This window comes from Primulina eburnea, chromosome 15 (assembly GCF_022965805.1).
Source record: "Primulina eburnea isolate SZY01 chromosome 15, ASM2296580v1, whole genome shotgun sequence".
Classification (NCBI taxonomy): domain Eukaryota; kingdom Viridiplantae; phylum Streptophyta; class Magnoliopsida; order Lamiales; family Gesneriaceae; genus Primulina; species Primulina eburnea.
Genome location: NC_133115.1, coordinates 35682736 through 35703056, shown reverse-complemented (window position 1 = coordinate 35703056; position 20321 = coordinate 35682736). Strand labels below are relative to the sequence as shown.

The 20321-nt window shown below is 43.7% G+C and overlaps 2 protein-coding genes across 4 annotated transcripts; both read right to left on the bottom strand.

The window, feature by feature from the left end:
- Positions 1 to 1872: 1872 nt before the first annotated feature.
- Positions 1873 to 14719, bottom strand: LOC140813893 (serine/threonine-protein phosphatase 7 long form homolog). 3 transcript variants are annotated; one of them, XM_073172687.1, is made up of 8 exons: positions 14349 to 14719; positions 14168 to 14225; positions 4805 to 5649; positions 4579 to 4697; positions 4402 to 4489; positions 3874 to 4308; positions 3344 to 3785; positions 1873 to 3208 (listed from the first exon to the last, which is right to left on the bottom strand). In XM_073172687.1, the coding sequence occupies exons 3-8, from the start codon at positions 5564 to 5566 to the stop codon at positions 1998 to 2000; spliced, it is 3057 nt and encodes a 1018-aa protein (XP_073028788.1). In that variant the 5' UTR covers positions 5567 to 5649; positions 14168 to 14225; positions 14349 to 14719; the 3' UTR covers positions 1873 to 1997. The 3 variants fall into 3 exon arrangements, with proteins under 3 accessions (XP_073028788.1, XP_073028787.1, XP_073028789.1); XM_073172686.1 differs by having other exon boundaries at positions 4805 to 5580; XM_073172688.1 differs by lacking the exon at positions 14168 to 14225 and having other exon boundaries at positions 4805 to 5580.
- A 1028-nt stretch (positions 14720 to 15747) lies between these two features.
- LOC140814579 (uncharacterized) lies at positions 15748 to 18453 on the bottom strand. The gene is made up of 5 exons (XM_073173599.1): positions 17951 to 18453; positions 17136 to 17221; positions 16743 to 17048; positions 16548 to 16631; positions 15748 to 16476 (listed from the first exon to the last, which is right to left on the bottom strand). The coding sequence occupies exons 1-5, from the start codon at positions 18353 to 18355 to the stop codon at positions 16029 to 16031; spliced, it is 1329 nt and encodes a 442-aa protein (XP_073029700.1). The 5' UTR covers positions 18356 to 18453; the 3' UTR covers positions 15748 to 16028.
- Between the last annotated feature and the right edge of the window lie 1868 nt (positions 18454 to 20321).

Sequence of the window (20321 nt, the reverse complement as noted above, 5' to 3'; positions counted from 1 at the left end):
GCTCCGTACCCCGACCATTCATGAAGGCCCAGGCTCCGCGCCTTGGTTATTTATAAGCCCAGGGTTCTCAAACCTGGCTCGGGGCTTCGTACCTCGACCATTGATGAAGGCCAGGGCTCCGCACCCTGGTTATCTATTAAGTCCAGGGATCCGTACCCTGGCTCGGGGCTCCGTACCCCGACCATTCATGAAGGCCCAGGCTCCGCGCCTTGGTTATTTATAAGCCCAGGGTTCTCAAACCTGGCTCGGGGCTTCGTACCTCGACCATTGATGAAGGCCAGGGCTCCGCACCCTGGTTATCTATTAAGCCCAGGGCACTACACCCTGGCTCGGGGCTCCGCACCTCGACCATTCCAAGTCCCGGGACCTGTTCCCCGGCCCAAGGCTCCGCACCTTGGTTATTGATAAGCCCAGGGCACTACACCCTGGCTCGGGGCTTCGCACCTCGACCATTCCAAGTCCCGGGACCTGCTCCCCGGCCCAAGGCTCCGCACCTTGGTTATTGATAAGCCCAGGGCACTACACCCTGGCTCGGGGCTCTGCACCTCGACCATTCCAAGTCCCGGGACCTGCTCCCCGGCCCAAGGCTCCGCACCTCGACCATTCCAAGTCCCGGGACCTGCTCCCCGGCCCAAGGCTCCGCACCTTGGTTATTCAGTAAGTCCGAGAGACAAAAGGCCCCGGCATCTTATCTCAAGTCCATGAGACACGAGACTCCGGCATTTCATCTCATTTCTGGGAGACATGAAGCCCCCGATGCTTTTATAGAACAAAATCGATTGTCTCTTTGGGAATCCAAGCATGACTGATCGGGACAGCGAGTATGACTCTAGCCCGACTATTTAAGGGATGTGTGATGATACCCTTGTAAGAGCCCGGGTCATGGATGACCCGGAATATCAAATGGATTCCCAAATCCGAGTAAGTCTGCAGGTGGATTCTTCTGGAGCCGGGCAGGTGCAAGCCCATGCTCGACTCTCCGGGCAGTCATAGGCCCGGGCTCTTGTATAAATCTCCAGGGAGGCATTCTACCCGGCCACCTCGATATGAGCACCGCACTCGAGTATACTAGCAGAATAGGATGTGGGCGACTGTCCCATCTCTGACACCGTGCCGATGAGTTGACATGTCAGAATATAGGGTGTGCTCAGCCGTCCTACTATAATTAGTAGCTAGGTAGCACGGAGAACGAGGTCATCATTACTTTTTCTACTATAAATATCAGGTTCTCTCTTTACATTTACATTCATTCATTCACACCAATATCACAGCCATCACTTGGCTACATTGGTTTTCTTGCTTGAGTACCCTGCTGACTTAAGCATCGGAGTGGCCACGCCGGACACCCCTCCGACGCCCATTCACGAGTTCCTTTCATTGTGTGCAGGTTACAGCTGAAGCCATATTACGGAGATATATCTCATTGCTCTTATCCCATCATTATATTGATAGCAGATCCGGTGGAGCTCCCGACCCGGCTCACCCATTTCACCCGGATCGCATCAACTATATTTGTACACTTAATTTAGATCACAAGAGACATTACAATCAATTTGATTGTCCAGTATACATGAAGTTAGCTCATGCACCACGTCTAATTTCATGCATCAGTTGTAAACTTGTAATGAATGGTAGATGGAAATCAAATTGGATGGTATTACATATGCTCGTCCAAGACTCAACTTTGTATTAATTTATCTCACACAAAATATAAAATTCCATAAAAATTTTGCACCTTGGTATAGAAAAACTCGGTATAAAGCTGAACCGTTAAAAAAGCATACTAATTATATCAGATGGTTTCAGCAAATCCCAAATCTCAAGGTTATAACATGAATTGCCCGATTTATTAACGCAGCAGAAAATATCAAGCAGCATCAGTGTATAGGATGAGATTATAAAGTAGCATCAGTGTATAGGATGAGATTATAAATTCATAGCAACCTATCTCCACATTTAACATAGGATTGAAAAGAGAGACGCTACAAAAGGAATGTCTACTGCCGCTGCTTGGGCGCAGAACGCCTTTGTCTCTTATATGTCTTCCGGCCATCCTCTTTGACTGAGACTGGCTCGGTATGGCTAATTTGGAACTCGCCCTCAAGTGAAGGTTTAAAAGATGATTCGCCTACAGCATTTTGATCAGGTGAACTCACAGCTGTTTCAAGTGTTTGACTCGAATCATCAGTGGCATGCCCATTCCTTTTACCTCCAGCACCAGTTACCACTTCATCAGAAACCATGTGTAAATTTGGGTTTTGATGCTTCGGCGAAGACAATTCAGGAATATTTGTACCACCCTGCAGAATGGAGGGCTTCGAGTCTTCCTTTGCAGGGGTAGTAGAGTCCGATGGTACTGGAGTCTCAGGATCAGGGGGCACCAACACACGAGGCTCAGACATTGAATGGTCATCAGGTTCATTGACCTCACTCTCCACCCCATCACGGTCTGGATGGACAGGTGACAAATTAGGCTCCTGCAATGGATGCTGACAGGCATTGTAATCAATCGGAGGAGGAGCGGGAGAAATTTTGTTAGAATTGGCAGGATCGCCATGATCCAGCTGTACTGGAATCTGTACATCTTCTGATACGGTATGGTTAGCATTGGATGGCAAAACTTCCATCCCTCTGTTCTCTTCTACTCCTGTGTTCTGTGCTCCAGTATCTTCAGATTTTGTTAGCAACGGCCCAGTATCACCCAAAAAATTTGCTTCTGTACCCGTCGGAAAAATTGGATTTTCATTGACGGATGGAACACATGGAAGATCTAGCCCAGATGAGTGAACAGAGGATGGTGAAGCTTCTCTACTTCCAGTTATGGTATCCAACTCTATCATCTCAGACTGTAAGCTGTCTTGTAGTTCAGGCAATGGGGAGTAGCTTGAGAACGGTGTAACCAATGGTTCAACATCCTGTCCAGAAATATTATGGAGTGAAGGGGAACCATCAGGTCTCAATGAAACAGACGGTGTTGGGGATGACGGTACAGAGGCGTACGGATAATACGAATTGACCCCTGCACTTACACCACCGAAAGATCCACTCATTCCACCTCTCCTCCTCGGCTTGCAACGTTTCGTTTTAGGGCCAATCAGAACCATATCCTGCGTTGATAGTGTGGCATGGTTTCCATTACTCATTCTCAAAGCAACAGAACAAATACCTTGAATCTTGACAAGGGCCTCAAATATCGGATTTGTGGTTTCTGCAATTTATTGAGGATGATATGATTCATACTTTGCTTCGAACAATGCGGCGCTAACAATTTATTGTTATGCAGCTGTACGTAAATTCAATGCGAAAATGTAAAATTTAGAGAACGGTGGACAAGCAACCTCACCTGTAGCTTCAGGATCCAATTTCATTGCGCTTTGATCTGTTATATCCGCGTATTCAGGTGCACTCAGTGAGGAATCCCACGTCTGAGGTGTATCTGGGAGATCAAGATTTAAGGATAGAGGAGAATGAGACATTGCCAGAGAGGTAGAAAACATTCCTGGCATGTTTAAACATCTTTTACGGCTCTCAGCCAATAATCCACCAGCATGGCCACCCCTTTTTTTTGGCCTGCCCCTCTGTCCTTTAGGCTGAATAAATAGGCTTGCAGCCGGAGATGGTGCACAAAAATCTGGGCGAACAGCGAGACAATGATCCTCATGAGCTATTCTCAGAGAATATTCACATATATCCTGGATTTCCTTAAGGACATGTTCTCCCAAGGCCTCGTGGCCTTGGCGCATGGCATCACTGGCACGATGGTATATATTTTGCAAGCTCTGTGCCTGGACACATTAACAAACTATCAACTCAAGTATGCAACCATAAAAACAATGTGATAGGAACATGGTCAATCAGATTAAAGCAATTTACCATTGCCTCCATTGCTCCTCCAACCCCCTGGTATCCTGTATTTGGTCGAGAAGCAGGATTACCAATCAACAACCGAGTAATTTTCCTGTACCATATCATGTATGGCTCACTCTGATCTATTGGAGACTCAATGGGAGGCGCAGATACAATGCGAGCACAGCGGTCTGTCCACATATCGACAAATTGCCTGTGATGTTGGGCCCAATCATAATTCTGTCTCCCACGACGATCAGTCAAATGGATGTCTGGGATTGTGTCACAAACTGCAGGTATGGCTTGTCGCTGCCCAAATTGACGCAAGACACGGTCGGGATGGTGGAATTCAACCACGTCGAAACAAATGAGAGGAGACACTGTCTGCCAAATTCTTCGTCCAGATAGGCAATAATCGGGGAGATTGGACAATATATAGACGGGATATGGCTCCCATACAAACTAAACATGAAATGGCTCTCAAATACTAGCTATAAAATTTAGTATAAACTTGTGTTATATTGCTGGTAAATGCAAACATAGGCAAATAATAACCTGGTCATCCTTCATATTGTCTAGCTGGTCCCTATATAAGACTAGTACATGTGTGCCAACGCTCTCAAGCTTGAAACCAACATTCCACCTGCAAGCAACAAATATTTACCATAAAACCAAGATAAAGAGAATTGGGTGAACATTACAAGAAAGTTGTTGGAATGTTTTTGTCAATACCTAGAACCGTAGGGGGCTGCAGGCAAAGGGTACTCTCCTAAAACCCTATCAGGTGATATATGCTCCCGCGGTGCTATTCTCCCAGGACGGACAAAAGGAACTCTCTCCCACGCCCATATCTGATTAATGGTCATAAAGACCAAATATCTCTCCATGTTCAGTTTTGTTGTTCGGATATTAAATACCAATGTAAACAAGGAAACTATCTGCATAAGGCTAGTCGTACCTGCAGAAGTACAAGTGGACCACATATATCTGACGTCTCAGGTTTGGTAGCCCGGCACAAAGCACGGTAGAGACAAGCAAGGACAGCGCTACCCCAGCTTAGCCTACCAGCCGATTCAAAATCCCTGAGGAGTGGCAAGTACATCAACTTGACCTTATTATTGGACATGTCTGACAACAACTGTCCTCCAAGCAACTGCAAAATGTATGCTCTAGCATAAAACTTCACGGTATCCTCCAATGCACCATCAGGCAGTACTTTAAATCTCTCTTGCAAGCATCGAATCTTAAGACGACCACGATCAAAGTCCTCCGGAGGTGGTCTAAATCCCAATAGCTCATTACAAATGTCCTGCCACTCATCCATTGACCGATTGGTATCAACACCAGTAATAGGATCACCATCCACTGGGAGACCCCATAACACAGAAATGTCCTGCAGTGTTACAGTAGTCTCACCAACTGGTAAATGGAAAGTATGTGTCTCTGGTCGCCATCTCTCAACCAATGCAGTGATCAAAGCATGATCCAGCCTTATACGACCAGCCATGTAAACTCCATAAAAACCTGCTCTCAGCATCATTTGTTGCACACGAGGGTCCAAGGCACCCAAGCGCCAAAAGTGTCCATCACATCTCCTACATGTCAGAGGCTCAAAGTCTTGACCATTCCATATATATGTAGATCGGTGATGATCTTGTAAGGTAAGCACAGAGTCATCAATGGGTCCAGGATGCAATGTGTGAACAAGTTCAGCATCCATATTTCCTCGAGAGCCTAAAATGGAGAGTTATAGATAGCAATTACAGAGTTAACCACTGACAAGCTTGGCAGGCTTCCATGTCGCTGAAGCAACACCGTTCAAAATATTTATATGCACATAAGTAAACAAAAAATTATATTTCTCGGAAAATGTATCCTGTGGACCACTTGATGCTTACATGCTTTAGATTCATGAAAAAAATGAAGTTTGCAATTGTCAGTTTCTCATCAACTCTGTCATTTTTACCCAAATATTACACCCACCCTCAAGGCAAGACAAGAATATCAAATCCTGATCCTTGTATTGAGAAAGAGAAGGGTTGTGGATGAGAAGGATAGACTGTCATAAACTTTTAAAGGTTGCAAATGATATTTAGCCTGTGCGGCTGCTTCTACATATAACAGGGTTCAGATGAAATGGGATTTTAGCAGAATAAATAGCAATGAGATTTCTATAGGAATTAAAAAAAAAAAGGGTGACTGTATCATGATTTAAAGAATAGCTATGGAGGAATTAATAGGATTGATCAAACTCCAAAAAAAATTGTTTAATCCCGAGAACTGGAGTAAAAGACAACCAAGAGGTTTATTTGCCAATGGCAGTAGTTTTATCATTATTCTCTAACCAGGAGAGTATCTTTCATGTAAATACGCATCATTCTTCAACTGCAAAGATACAATTACACTTTCATTCCTCTTGGTAGTTTACTCATTCTGATTCGTTTCTTGGGGACACTCGACATCAGACAAAGGCAAAAATTTTAAGCACTATCATCAACCCATTATCTGCCTAAAAATTTTGGGAGATAAAAAAAAGTTGCAGCCAAAATTCAGTCATTTTTAGGCTGCAAAACTTCCTCATTATCTTCGGCATTACAATTCGACGTTCATGAAATATGTTCAACCTACCCCCATGGATCTAACTATGAGTCTTGAAAGATTGTAAACGAATATTTGGTCTAAGAAAACTTCTCGAGTACTTGATTTTTTGTCCACTGCTGAAACATGATATATAAGAAAGAAAGAAACTTAAAGGTACAAAATAAACCAGAAGGCGTGCCCATCACATCTTTCAAATACAAAACGAGTTAATGTAGAAAAATAAAAAAAGTTCATCACAATTGATACCCCTATAAGGGCTCGGGTCCTGGAGGACCCGGGAAATGTCATTGAGTAGCCCCTATAGAAACCGGGAGGGCGATTGTTACCCACGCGACTGGGCGCTTCATGCATGACCGGGTATTTACTTACCTCCCGAGCAACTAGGGACCGGGCTTTCATGCTGAAGCCGAGGGCTCCATACTCGAGTAACTTACTTAGAGGATCTTACAGATTGTAAGGCAGAAAGCGACTGGGCGGGAAGTCAACGTCTTCCGCCTGAACGTATCCCCGAAAATATGGAGAAGAAAGGGACTGGACATGCAGTCAACGTCCCTTATTCTTGGAGTACCCACGAAACTATCGGGTAGAAAGGGACCCGACAGGCCGTCAACGTCCGAGGGTACAGGTAGTAGGTGAGCACGCGCATCAAGGTAACCCTAGCTTCTCTTCAAATAGCAGGTATCGTTGACATTCTACAGGTCTGAAATTTCTTCACTCTCAAGCATCCATACATATTGCTTTAAGTTCCCTCTCGACAACCCTGCTGACTTAAGCATCGGAGTGGTCACGCCGGACACCCTTCCGGCGCTCATTCACGAGTTCCTTTCATTGTTTGCAGGTCACGATCGAAGCCATCTACCTTGCTCATTTTCCTAAACAACACTATAAATTCTTGATTTGACCCGGTGGAGCACCCGACCCTGCTCATCCATTTTACCCGGATCACATCATTGGCGCCGTCTGTGGGAACTTGAGCTCAAGACGTAGATATGGTTTCCATTCGAAGCAAGTCCGACCTTGCTCAGCACCACAGTAAGCCCAACTCTGCTTGGCAAACATAGAAGTCCGACCAGCTCGGCATTCAGATCTTATATGTGAATTTTATATGAGCTCGAAGCTCAGCAGTTGTTCCGGATTGACGAGGAAGAGCAAATAATCCAAATTCTCATATTACACAAGCTTGATCGTGACATTTGGTTGCAAGGTTTCATATATCTCGAAACTGGGTCTTGCTTGCTTGATTCTACATCACGATTTCTCCCATCTTTGCTATCGGGCCTTTTGGCTATCAGGCCTCTACATCTCTGTAAAAGGGGCTAAATGAAAGGAGAGTTTTATGGGTACTCTTGTCAATCGGCAGGTTGGAGCTTCTATACTTCTCAACCTTGGGAATTTATCAAGTTTATCGGAAAAGACTCATTACTACCTTCATCTATGGATGTCGTAGCAGGGAAGATTTAAAACTTTGTTCTTTATATATCTTAATATTACATTTGTTTTTCGCCTTATATTTAACTTATCAATATGCTTAAGGATGTTCAATGCTTGCAAACTTGCTATATTTTTTGAGTTGTTAACATCGGGCTCGGGATGCGCTACATATCTTCCTACATGCCTTGTCTACGGTTATAACTCATGTCCTTTTATTATTGGGCACTTTAGCTCGAGATGAAACTTCGACTTCCAGCTCCGTGCAGCGCCTCAGTGCATTTTGCTATGCTCGGTGATTATTCTATTTACGGCATATTCTCTTAAGTCTCGGAGGTACGAAGGCCAGGGCTCCGCACTCTGGTTATCTATTAAGCCCAGGGTTCTACTCCCTGGCTCGGGGCTCCGTATCTCGACCATTCCAAAGTCCCGGGACCTGTTCCCCGGCCTAAGGTTCCGTACCTTAGTTCTACATAAGCCCAGGGTTCTACTCCCTGGCTCGGGGCTCCGTACCTCGACCATTCCAAAGTCCCGGGACCTGTTCCCCGGCCTAAGGTTCCGTACCTTAGTTCTACATAAGCCCAGGGTTCTACTCCCTGGCTCGGGGCTCCGTACCTCGACCATTCCAAAGTCCCGGGACCTGTTCCCCGGCCTAAGGTTCCGTACCTTAGTTCTACAAAAGCCCAGGGTTCTACTCCCTGGCTCGGAGCTCCGTACCTCGACCATTCCAAAGTCCCGGGACCTGTTCCCCGGCCTAAGGTTCCGTACCTTAGTTCTACATAAGCCCAGGGTTCTACTCCCTGGCTCGGGGCTCCGTACCTCGACCATTCCAAAGTCCCGGGACCTGTTCCCCGGCCTAAAGTTCCGTACCTTAGTTCTACATAAGCCCAGGGTTCTACTCCCTGGCTCGGGGCTCCGTACCTCGACCATTCCAAAGTCCCGGGACCTGTTCCCCGGCCTAAGGTTCCGTACCTTAGTTCTACATAAGCCCAGGGTTCTACTCCCTGGCTCGGGGCTCCGTACCTCGACCATTCCAAAGTCCCGGGACCTGTTCCCCGGCCTAAGGTTCCGTACCTTAGTTCTACATAAGCCCAGGGTTCTACTCCCTGGCTCGGGGCTCCGTACCTCGACCATTCCAAAGTCCCGGGACCTGTTCCCCGGCCTAAGGTTCCGTACCTTAGTTCTACATAAGCCCAGGGTTCTACTCCCTGGCTCGGGGCTCCGTACCTCGACCATTCCAAAGTCCCGGGACCTGTTCCCCGGCCTAAGGTTCCGTACCTTAGTTCTACATAAGCCCAGGGTTCTACTCCCTGGCTCGGGGCTCCGTACCTCGACCATTCCAAAGTCCCGGGACCTGTTCCCCGGCCTAAGGTTCCGTACCTTAGTTCTACATAAGCCCAGGGTTCTACTCCCTGGCTCGGGGCTCCGTACCTCGACCATTCCAAAGTCCCGGGACCTGTTCCCCGGCCTAAGGTTCCGTACCTTAGTTCTACATAAGCCCAAGGTTCTACTCCCTGGCTCGGGGCTCCGTACCTCGACCATTCCAAAGCCCCGGGACCTGTTCCCCGGCTTAAAGTTCCGCACCTTGGCTCCTCATAAACCCAGAGCACTACATCCTGTTAAGTGTCCGTTCGTTCCAGGCATTCACATCACAGATATCCATTTAAAGTGCGGAAGGCTAATACCCGTTCACATGATTTGGTATCTTAGTTAGTTCTCAACACTTGGAGAATTGTTAGATTTGTTAGAACGAGAATGTCCTGATCATATAAGGAACGAGTACTGAATTTTTGTAAATATTGCGAAGAAGGATAAAAGGAAAGAAAATATTCCATTACTACAAAGCCCGAAGGCAGGGAGTGAACTTAAAAATGAAAAGAGGACAAGCCTCTTCTATATCAGCAAAGGGCTGTTTTCTGGCTCTTTCGCCTCCTCTGTCGGCTTCTCTATTTGCCCTGCTTCTCCCTCTCCAGGTTTTTCTTCTTCCTCCCCCTCTACGGACTCCTCCTGTTTCTCCTCCTCTACCGGTTCCTCTCCGTCCTCCTCTTCGGATGTACCCTCGTTGCCTCCCACCCCGGCTCCTGCAAGAGATGCAATGGCTAGCCCGAAGTCTGGAAAGTTGGTTCTATCCTTGGGGATAAGCTCGGCTTCCTGGAATTGTTGAAGGCATCTTTTGAAGCCAGTCTTAAAGAAAGGATAGGCTCGATTCTCAACGGCCGCCTTGAATTCTGAGGATTCCAGGAAGGAAGTCCGCAGTTGCTCTTTTTGGCGCTCAGACTCGGCTAGAGCCTTCTCGGCTCTTTCAGCCCGGGATATTTGTTCTTCTATGGCATCTATCAGGGAGGCGTTCTTGCGATCAAGAATCGATTGATGCCTTTGAAGAGTTTCCTCCCTGATGTGACTTTCATTTAATTCCTCCCGGGCTTTGGCCAGCTCCGCCTGAGCAGACTCCACAGAGCCTTGAAGGGTTGCCACTGTCTCCGAATGGAATCCCTTCAATTGAGCAAGCTCCGCTTGAATAAGCTCGTTCGTCTCTTGGAAGACCCGGAGTTGGGGAGCCTGGTGGTTGGCTAAGGAGGACACCTCTTCATAGGCTGACATTAACATATGTGCACCCTATTTTTCAGAGAGAAGGCAGGGTTGGCAAGGTCATATAAAAAAAAAAAAAAAAAAAAAAAAAAAGAGAGGGGGAGAGAAGATAGGGGAAGAAAGAAGCTTACAGCCAGAAGTTTGTTCAGGCCACCCAGGCATCGAGGGGTTGGCGGCATGCTCTTCAGGAAGGCCTGGTCAGTAGGAAGGAGCATTCGCTTGAGGAAGTCTGCCCCAACCCGGGAGGCTCCCTCGGTGGAGAAGACAGACCCGCTGGGCTGTGAAGGGAGGAAGGGCCCCTGGAAAAATTCTGGGAGAGGCCCCTGGAAGGATTCTGGGAGAGGCCCTTGGAGAGGTTCCTGTGAAGGTTCTTGGAGGGGTGCCTGGTCGCCGCGCATAAGGGGAGGCGTGTCTGACTGGATCGCTTGAAAGGAAGCCTGGCCTCCCGCTTGATCATCCTCGCTGAGAGTCACTACCGGGATGGTCGTAACTCTTCTTGGCCTTTGGCTAAGGGGGAGGAGGTCCTCATCATCTTCCCTGGATTCAGGCGCCGTTCTCTTAAGTTCAAATTGCACCCGGGCCGTCTCCTTCGCCCGGGCAGCCACATCCTCCGCTCTCTTTTCAGCAGCGGCCTTTCGGGCTGCCCTTTTCTTCTCCTTGGCCGCCTTCTCGGCTGCCCATCTTTTGGCAAAAGCCTCTTCCATTAAATCTGCATAAGGAGCAGGCAAGGGTAAAATCCAAATACAAGTACAAAGTCAGGGAGCAATCGCACAACATGTAAAGGAAAGTTACCAGGTTGATGGCCCGAGCCAGCAACTTCATCAATCACTCGGTAAATCGGGTCCTCAACCCGGGCACTTAAATGATAAGCAACCAGTTGTTCTTGGGCAATAAGGACGGAGATTTCTAAGTCCGAATAATCCGAGACCCCGGCATCTTGTTATAGTCAAAAGGTTCGATAGCCCGGGATTATATTTTAAGTTCGGGGGGATCAGGTTATTACAAATAACTGTAAGTCTATTGATTCGGTCCGCATAAATTCGCACAAGATTCATTTGCAGAAGAGTAAAGCGATAGAAGTCGATAAAATTTCCATTACATAAAATAGCGGCGAAAAGTTATGGGATCCATTATGTTAGATACAGAATCCTGCCACTCCGTTATCCAATTAGTTAATTCATGAATGCGGAGGTCAATGAAGAAGATTCTTCATTATCTTGTCCAGGGCATGCCACTCTTTCCACAGCATCATGTGCAGCAGAACTTCATCGTCAACTAGATCGGTCACCCGGTCTACTACGAATTCTCGGATATACTTCCTCGCTCTGGCTCTTTGCGCTCGAGTAGTGGCCAAGCGATTGCGATAGGTATAATCCAAGTCATGAACCTTGTCCCGCACGGCCATGACCTTCGCCCATATATGTTCCTCGATTTCCCTCTTCAGTTCCTCCACATGAGGACGCATCTCCGGGGTCACCAGGACATGTGTACTGCTGCAGTCACTGGAACCGCTTGAATTCGACATTTTGAATTGAGAGTCACTTTACATCTATCCCCCTTTATTTATAGGTGAACGTTTTTAAATGTGGAAGAAATACAAGGGTCCCAGCCAGCGGAATCGTCCCCTCTATGAGTCAAAGAAAAAAGTTAATCGAAGCCATCGAATCTAAACACGTGGGCGGTCAGGATATTCCTTGATAATTGTGCTAAGAAGGTGAAGGGGCATTGACGGTTACCAAGACGCCCGACTGATACATCTGGGAATACGGAACGTTCTCATTCGGTGAGAGTTTTAATGATGAGCTGTATATCATCCGGATACCACGTGAATAGTCCGGGAGGTTTAAGGCCCCGGCATTTTCTCTTGAGTCCGGGAGGTTTAAGGCCCCGGCATTTTCTCTTGAGTCCGGGAGGTTTAAGGCCTCGACATTTTATCTTAAGACCGGGAGATTCGAGGTCCCGGCATATTGTTGTAGACCCGAGAAATGCGGAGCTCGGGCGCCCTTTTAGTTTTATTAGTACGAAATCCTCACGTCTCCGTTTGTTACTTATTAGTAGTTAATCTTGTCAGTCGAGTCAGACAGTCCGTGGGATATGCATCAAATAAAATGGTAAAAGACAGTAAACTCGGATAACAATTTTATTTAACGAAATTACTTCGAATTACATCGAAATATGCCTCCTCTACGAAGGCTTTCCACAGGAACATCCAACGTCTCACTTCTCGTGTGGCCCTTCCTTCATAGCCCTTGGCGTCAGTGATATCGTTGAGAGTGTTCCTCTCTTTTCGAAGCATCAGTTCGTACATGCGGTCCTTTTCAAAAGGATCCCCCAACTCGGAAATATTTAGATACTCCCGATACTTCTCCAATTTCGCCAGAAGCCGAGGAGTATTAGCCTCACCGCAGTAGTAGAGAAGCTGTAACTCCTGCAGTGCCTCCCAGAAGGCGAGAATTTGGTGAAAGACCTCCTCCTCTATTTCCGTCTTATGCCTCTCTGAGGATGCATTCATGAACTCTTCCGCCAGATCAGGGACGCTGGGATTGCTAGCACCTGCCATTGTATCTTCCTAACAACACTTTGCTGGTGTGATGACGGATCGGTAAGGCCCTATTTATAATAAGAACAAATTGATAATGACCGTTGATCTTCAAGATGCCTGAACGGTTGAGATAAGTTTTGGAAAATTGTGCCGGGAGGGGAAGAGACGTGCACAGTTGTCGAGGTGTCAGACTTATCCATTTCTCGAGATGTGGAGCGTTTTCTAGTAGGAATTAATTGTGGGTGCATCTCATTATAACGAATGCAACATCCAGAGAGGCTGGATAACAATTCATTAAGGTCCGGGAGACAAATCATCCAGGCGTGACATCTCTTCTACGGGATATTTAAAGGCTCCGATGCTATTATACACCGTGAATTATTTCACACCAATCGGGACAGCGAGTGAGACTCTAGCCCGACTATTTTAGGGATGGGTGGTGATACCCCTATAAGGGCTCGGGTCCTGGAGGACCCGGGAAATGTCATTGAGTAGCCCCTATAGAAACCGGGAGGGCGATTGTTACCCACGCGACTGGGCGCTTCATGCATGACCGGGTATTTACTTACCTCCCGAGCAACTAGGGACCGGGCTTTCATGCTGAAGCCGAGGGCTCCATACTCGAGTAACTTACTTAGAGATCTTACAGATTGTAAGGCAGAAAGCGACTGGGCGGGAAGTCAACGTCTTCCGCCTGAACGTATCCCCGAAAATATGGAGAAGAAAGGGACTGGACATGCAGTCAACGTCCCTTATTCTTGGAGTACCCACGAAGCTATCGGGTAGAAAGGGACCCGACAGGCCGTCAACGTCCGAGGGTACAGGTAGTAGGTGAGCACGCGCATCAAGGTAACCCTAGCTTCTCTTCAAATAGCAGGTATCGTTGACATTCTACAGGTCTGAAATTTCTTCACTCTCAAGCATCCATACATATTGCTTTAAGTTCCCTCTCGACAACCCTGCTGACTTAAGCATCGGAGTGGTCACGCCGGACACTCTTCCGGCGCCCATTCACGAGTTCCTTTCATTGTTTGCAGGTCACGATCGAAGCCACTCATTTTCCTAAACAACACTATAAATTCTTGATTTGACCCGGTGGAGCACCCGACCCTGCTCATCCATTTTACCCGGATCACATCAACAATCAAGCTTATGAATTACCTCCAGTTATCAAGTGCTTTGATATTTACACGAGTAACTAACAAAAAAACACAACCACCTGAAGAGAATAATCATTTAAACGGCATCAGATTCCCGGTGAAAGATACACCAAACATCATGACATTCGAAAAATGCCCCAAATACAGAAAGCAAAAAAGAAAAAAAAAAACAGAACTCTTACCTCGTGATGAAGACCCACAAGCTCCAGTATCTCCACAGCACAATAACAGAGCACTTGAATCACTCGGACAAAAAACAACGTGCGTATGGAACTACTCCAAACCGAAGAAAAATTGAATTTTTTTTCTTTTTTATCAAAGAAAAATAAAAAATTTATAATAAATTAATGTGTTTTGGACAGCAAAGAACAAAAGAAAGAGGGAAAGAGAGGAGGGAGAGAGAGTGCCATTCCAACGGCTATTCAAATCGGTGTTCTGCGCGAGATCTCTCAAACGCGACTTCGCCTCTCTGCACGCTTTGGAAAAGATAAAAGTGCTAGGGTTTTTATATAAACGTCCCAATTTGTTCACAGATCCGCGATTTGCTTCTCATCTTCCTCCAAATATTAATAATCTCTTTATTAGATTTTTTTTCTTTTTTTTTGTAAATACAAAGTGAAAAATTACAAAAAATACTTATGCTTATGCATGCATGTTTGTGCACGAAGTCCCATTTTTGTAAAATATGTACATACTTATAATTTAAAATTATCAATAAAAAATATAATATATAGTATAACTAAAAGAGAATTTATCAATTGTAAATTAAATTATTTCAAAATCAATTCCTAAAAATAATAGTTAATATATTTTACTTATTTCACCCCCACAAAATCACCACATATTTCCACCTTCCTTTTGCACTTCCTGACTCATTTCTAAGGTTTCACAAGTCTATAAAATCAAAGCAAAATTGCTTCATTTTCTCAAGAAAAGTGTTATTTATTTAATTTTTGTGACATTTGTAAATTGACAAAAAGGTTCACAAATTCGAAGAGAATATAAAAACTTGGAGATGGAACAAACTGGGACTGCCCCATGTATGCTGCACTGGTTCGATGAGAGCTACCAATTTTGGTAAAATTACTCTGAATTACGCTTTAAGATTCGATTTATTTAATCATTACTTTTATTTATTTTTTTGAACATAATCGTTACTTTTATAAAGTATCTAATTTTGTGACTGATGACCATTTGATTTTGATGGATTATATATTTCTAGAGCGTTCAAAGCAATTTTTGTTCGACTTTTTTTTCAAGTGATCGAATTATCGTTTTAGTCCAATAGAAAAGGTCATTTTTTGCACTTTCTCTCGTTCCTAGCTGAAATTATACATGTGTTTGGATAGGTAAACTTCATATTACAATCATATTTCTAAAAACATATTTTAGAAAAAAGTGAATTCAAAGAGTTGGGAAGCAAAATGGGATTGCACACCCATTACAAGAGCTTAAGATTACTTGGGAGTGAAGCCAGATGAAGCTTCCATGCATCTGATGCCTTTTATTTTTCAGTTAATTAACCACTTTCAAACTCGCTATGTATTATGCATCTGTTACCACTTGGTACAAATCATACGATATTATCAAAGCAAAATGCCTTTTATCTTTCAAGCCAATAATGGAAACAATAAAGTTACTTATACTGTACAAAATAGCAATACTATATGGTGAACCTACATGAAATACCTACACGAAATACGACGGTCTCCCATGGTTCTAAATTACAAGACAGACATACTCAGATGGATCAAATTCTTTCGACTTAAAGCCAATCGTCTATAATTTCAGCCATGACGGAACCACACTTGAACAGAAATTAACCACACACAGAAATGACAACACAGCAATATCATGAAATTTCAGCTCAACTGTTTGTAGCAGCTATAGGCAAATGCAACTGATATAGCAGCACCAACAACGGCTAGTGCAGCATATGCATCTTCACGCTCCCAGGTTTCCAACCACGTAGGCATTGAGCACACTTTATGAGGACCAGTTCCATTTCCACTATTATTTTGAGAAATTTGTCTCTTATAGCGCCTTTTCTTTTCGTTAGTAACATTTTCAGCAACCTTGGTAGACTCAGGATCCACCTTTCCTAGTGAGACAGGGTTCTGACAGCAAGAGAAGCCATCTTTCTCTTGACAACATGCTGTGCCATCTGCTTGAGATGCGCACATACTCACTTTTGCATCGGTGACTCCTACAGTCTCATTAGGGATCCTGTCCATAAATGTTTCACCGTTAATCAGAAACCTTAGTTCCTGTGACCTTTTCTGGTCGTCTTCTGATAATCCCATTTGTCCCCTGTAAAAATAATCAAATATTTATGGGCCAAGCTCGTAAAGAAAATCTAAAACATGTCTGCTATACATTACCTCCATAGGCAATCAACAATTTCTCCTTTCCCAATATGCTGTTCAAGCAAAACAGGTACATCTTCAGGCATAACATATCCGTACCTGCAGCGTAGTTGCAATATTATCATCGTTTAATTAGTGCACATGCAATTTTCAAGAAAGGGAGAAATTGCTCAATAACATTAGGTAAAGGAGAACTAGTTATCCACGTACCAGTGGCCAGAGACTTCTTTTTTTATGTTAGGTCCAAAAATGATCACGTTACCCGCATACTTGTGCCCTCCAATGTGTGAACAGGGGCCAACCGACACTTTACCTTGTAAACCACGTGATTCTATCTCATCCTTAAATTTATTGATAACAGAAGGTCCACAAATACCACATCGTCGATCCCTTGAGCCATGACAGCATACAAAAATATAACAACCCCTCAAAGCTTCTGGGCTTCCAGGCAACCAGTCACACTCCTTCACGAGCACCTCCTCAACAAATGTATCAACATCAAAATGCGTTAATCTCCTGTAATTTTATTCAAACTTACAATCTTTCGTGGCAAATACAAAGGAATGCAATGGGTTTTCAAAGCAGTAGAAGATGAACTTGAACCTGTATCTAATCATGTCTGGAAAGATTAGCACATCACCGTTTGATGTCTCAGTACCATCGCGTCCCTCACATATAGTCAAACGGGTCTGAAAAGATTTGTGACAAAGTGTTTGTCATAAAAAGGATAATTCAAAACATAGTAAAGAGGAACCAAGTCGTTACTTTTCATAGCTTATCATGGAAACACATCGCCATGGTATTCACAGGGATAAATCCAAGACCCTTCTAAGAAGCAGAGGAGCTTATCTTCTCGACAGAAAACCAACCTCCATTCGTTTCTTTTTCCATTGAAGCACACAAAAGTACAGAAAATATTTTGTTTTATAATGAACCATATTTCCCAGTCAAAGAAACAGCAAGTTGAAAGTTTGAGCTCATGCCCAAAATGATCTGTTGCCGCATGTACACTTTGATTGGAAGCTTTCAACGTAAATGACATTTGAGAGCTAGATTTGTCTGAATATTCCACAAAAGTTGAGACTATGGTCAAAACTCAAAGAACCCAGCCTAGTTGCTTCACAGAGCAATTTCACTAATTCTAACTATCAAATTTACACGGTAATAAAAATAATCTCATCATCCGATAAGATTGATGCATAACCCGCACGCCCATCGAACAACTTCCCAACACAAACATACATAAAATGGAAAAACTAAATCTACATCAAAACTCGGTTCAACTTTTCCTCAAACTCATAAAACATCCACAACCTTGCCATAATTCATCAACATTATAACGGAGAAAAATAAAGAACGACAGAAACAGACGTTGCACCGCCGCACAAAATCCACACGAAAGAAAAAAAACCTTCTACCTGTCGTTTCATTTCTGTCTTCCTCGCAGTTAGAGCAGCAGCAAGAAGTCTGGGAAGCCGATCGAATTCAGCGGCCTCAATACGAGGCGGCCACACCTGAGGGTTCTTGTAGCACAAGAAGACGTGGCGCTCGTATAGCTCCACAGTTCCCACAAGCGGACCCTGCCTGAAATCGGGGCGCGAGAATCCATATTCGGATTCGTTAACAAAACCAGCATCGTATCCCCCGCCGAGGAAGCCATCGTTCTGGAAGCTGCCGGAGGCGCTACCAAGTTGGGAGGCGTCGAGAAGGTAACTGTCGGGGTCGGAGACAGCAGCCGGCGAGGAAGACGAGGCAGGATGTTGGTGCGCACTCAGCAATAGAAGTGGATCGTCGCGATTGCTGGCCATTAGCGGGTTTGACATTGGATGCTGTACAGTGGAGGAGTTTGCGAGTGTGTTTTTGGTCGTTGGAGGTTTTGTTTTTTGGCTGCCCTCGCTTGTCAACTCACATTCAACACTCGTAACATTCTTAATGAATAATAAAGGAATATCGTAATTCTTAATGTACATCACTTGAGCAAATAATGTTCAAATCAAGATAAAATTTTTATCTCTATTACATAAATAAAAAGAAATACCAACATTCATCGGAGAAGTAAAATCGGAAGCAAATTGAATAATACGGCAACTTAGAAGTGATTTGATAAAACAAACAATTAGTCCGAGCCTTCGAGATTGGACAAAAAACATCCTTATTCATTTTAATACATAAAACAAACAATACTTAGAAAAGGCAAAGTTATTCTAAAAAATGGTAACGTGACTTATCTTTTAATTCAAGATTCCATATAGCACAAGCCAAATATTTCTAATAAAAATGAGTCAAAAACGACTAAAAACCAACTTAATAAATGTTGTGATTAAAATAAAGGAATAAAATCACCCGATTTTTCCTTGCTTTTTTCTTTAATCTGCTTTTGGGAAGAGAAAAAATTCACGATAATCAAGCATATTTTTCCATTTCTATTTATTTATTATTTATTTGTCATTTTTATTTAATTTTATTTTAAAAGATAAATTTGATAAACGAAAAGAAAAGCCAAAGAATGGGAAAAAAGGAGTAAAGAGGAAATTTATTTAGAAATAGTAGGATTGCCATTAAGATACATGCACTTTTCAATTATATTGGAGTTCATTTTGTTATATAATTATTTTTCTAAAATGTATATATAGTAAAAAAAAATGAAAAAATTTATGTTTAAAAGTTCGATTTCTCATGCCAACACGTTCTTGGTGAGCTTGTCAGTGCGGTTTATTTTGCTAGCATGGATTGCATGTATTACGTTAGTCCAAAGGTTTACCCACTAATATCGAAAAGTATCGACTGCGAGTCTCATGTCATCAAAAAAATTAATATGATTGACAAATCTTTAATTTTCTGTAATACTACTAAAATATTTGATAGCAATTAAATATAACAAAGAACTAACCATGTCAATTACAATTTTGTATTGATTTAAACAAATATCAAGTTTCTAAAATACACGAAACATGATGATAAGCTTCTAAAAGTGGATTTGTACGAGATTAAATAAGAAAAATGTTTTTAATTTTTATTATAATTTAAATTATATCAACTCGAGATTAAATAATACATAAACATTCAGGCTGCGTTTGGTTTGAAGGATAGGATAAACTAATGATTAGTATGTAAATGATAAAGAAAATGATTGTGGTTTGATTATAATATATGGTGTAAAATAATATTGTGTTTGGTAAGATTTTTAAGTGTAGGATAATTTTGAATTTTTTGATGAAAAGACAAAATTACCCTTCCCCTTCTCGGCGGCGGCGGCGGCGGCCGGAAATTTCTGCCGGCGGTCGGCCGGCGCCGGCCGGAAAGGGGCGGCGGCCGGTATTTCTGCCGGCGGTCCGCCGGCGCCGGTGGTCGGGCGGCGGCGGCGGCGGCGGTTGGTGGCGGGAAGTGGTGGTGAGTTTGAATTTAGGAGAAGGGTAAAATTGGAAAAATAAGATAGATTAAGAGTAGGATAAATAATCCTAGGGGGTGAGGAGGTATTATTTTAACCTACCTAATATAACCTAATCATTTATAGGAGGGATTGACTTGGTTAAATAATCATCCGTACCAAACGCCGGATAAAGTGAGATAAAATAATCTATCCCACTTTATCATTCAAACCAAACGGACCCTCAAAGTATAAGAATAAATGCATAAATTTTCAAGTTATCAAAACATAAGTTTCAAAAGTATAAACTGGGTGGAGTAAAAAATTTGTCAATTATTGTAGAGTTAAATATCATCTCTTAGAATGAGAGGGTTCGGAACAAATTTATTTCAATGTTTTCAAATTTCAATGTAATTTTTTAT

Excerpts from the sequence above, each read along its gene's own strand:
- LOC140814579 (XM_073173599.1), bottom strand. The coding sequence starts at position 18,355 with ATGTCAAACCCGCTAATGGCCAGCAATCGCGACGATCCACTTCTATTG. Across the intron at positions 17,222-17,950 it reads AGACAGAAATGAAACGACAG|ACCCGTTTGACTATATGTGA; the intron begins GTAGAAGGTTTT and ends AAATCTTTTCAG. Across the intron at positions 16,477-16,547 it reads ATTGTTGATTGCCTATGGAG|GGGACAAATGGGATTATCAG; the intron begins GTAATGTATAGC and ends TTATTTTTACAG.
- LOC140813893 (XM_073172687.1), bottom strand. The coding sequence starts at position 5,566 with ATGGATGCTGAACTTGTTCACACATTGCATCCTGGACCCATTGATGAC. Across the intron at positions 4,490-4,578 it reads GCAGCCCCCTACGGTTCTAG|GTGGAATGTTGGTTTCAAGC; the intron begins GTATTGACAAAA and ends TGTTGCTTGCAG. Across the intron at positions 4,309-4,401 it reads ACAATATGAAGGATGACCAG|TTTGTATGGGAGCCATATCC; the intron begins GTTATTATTTGC and ends TTTCATGTTTAG.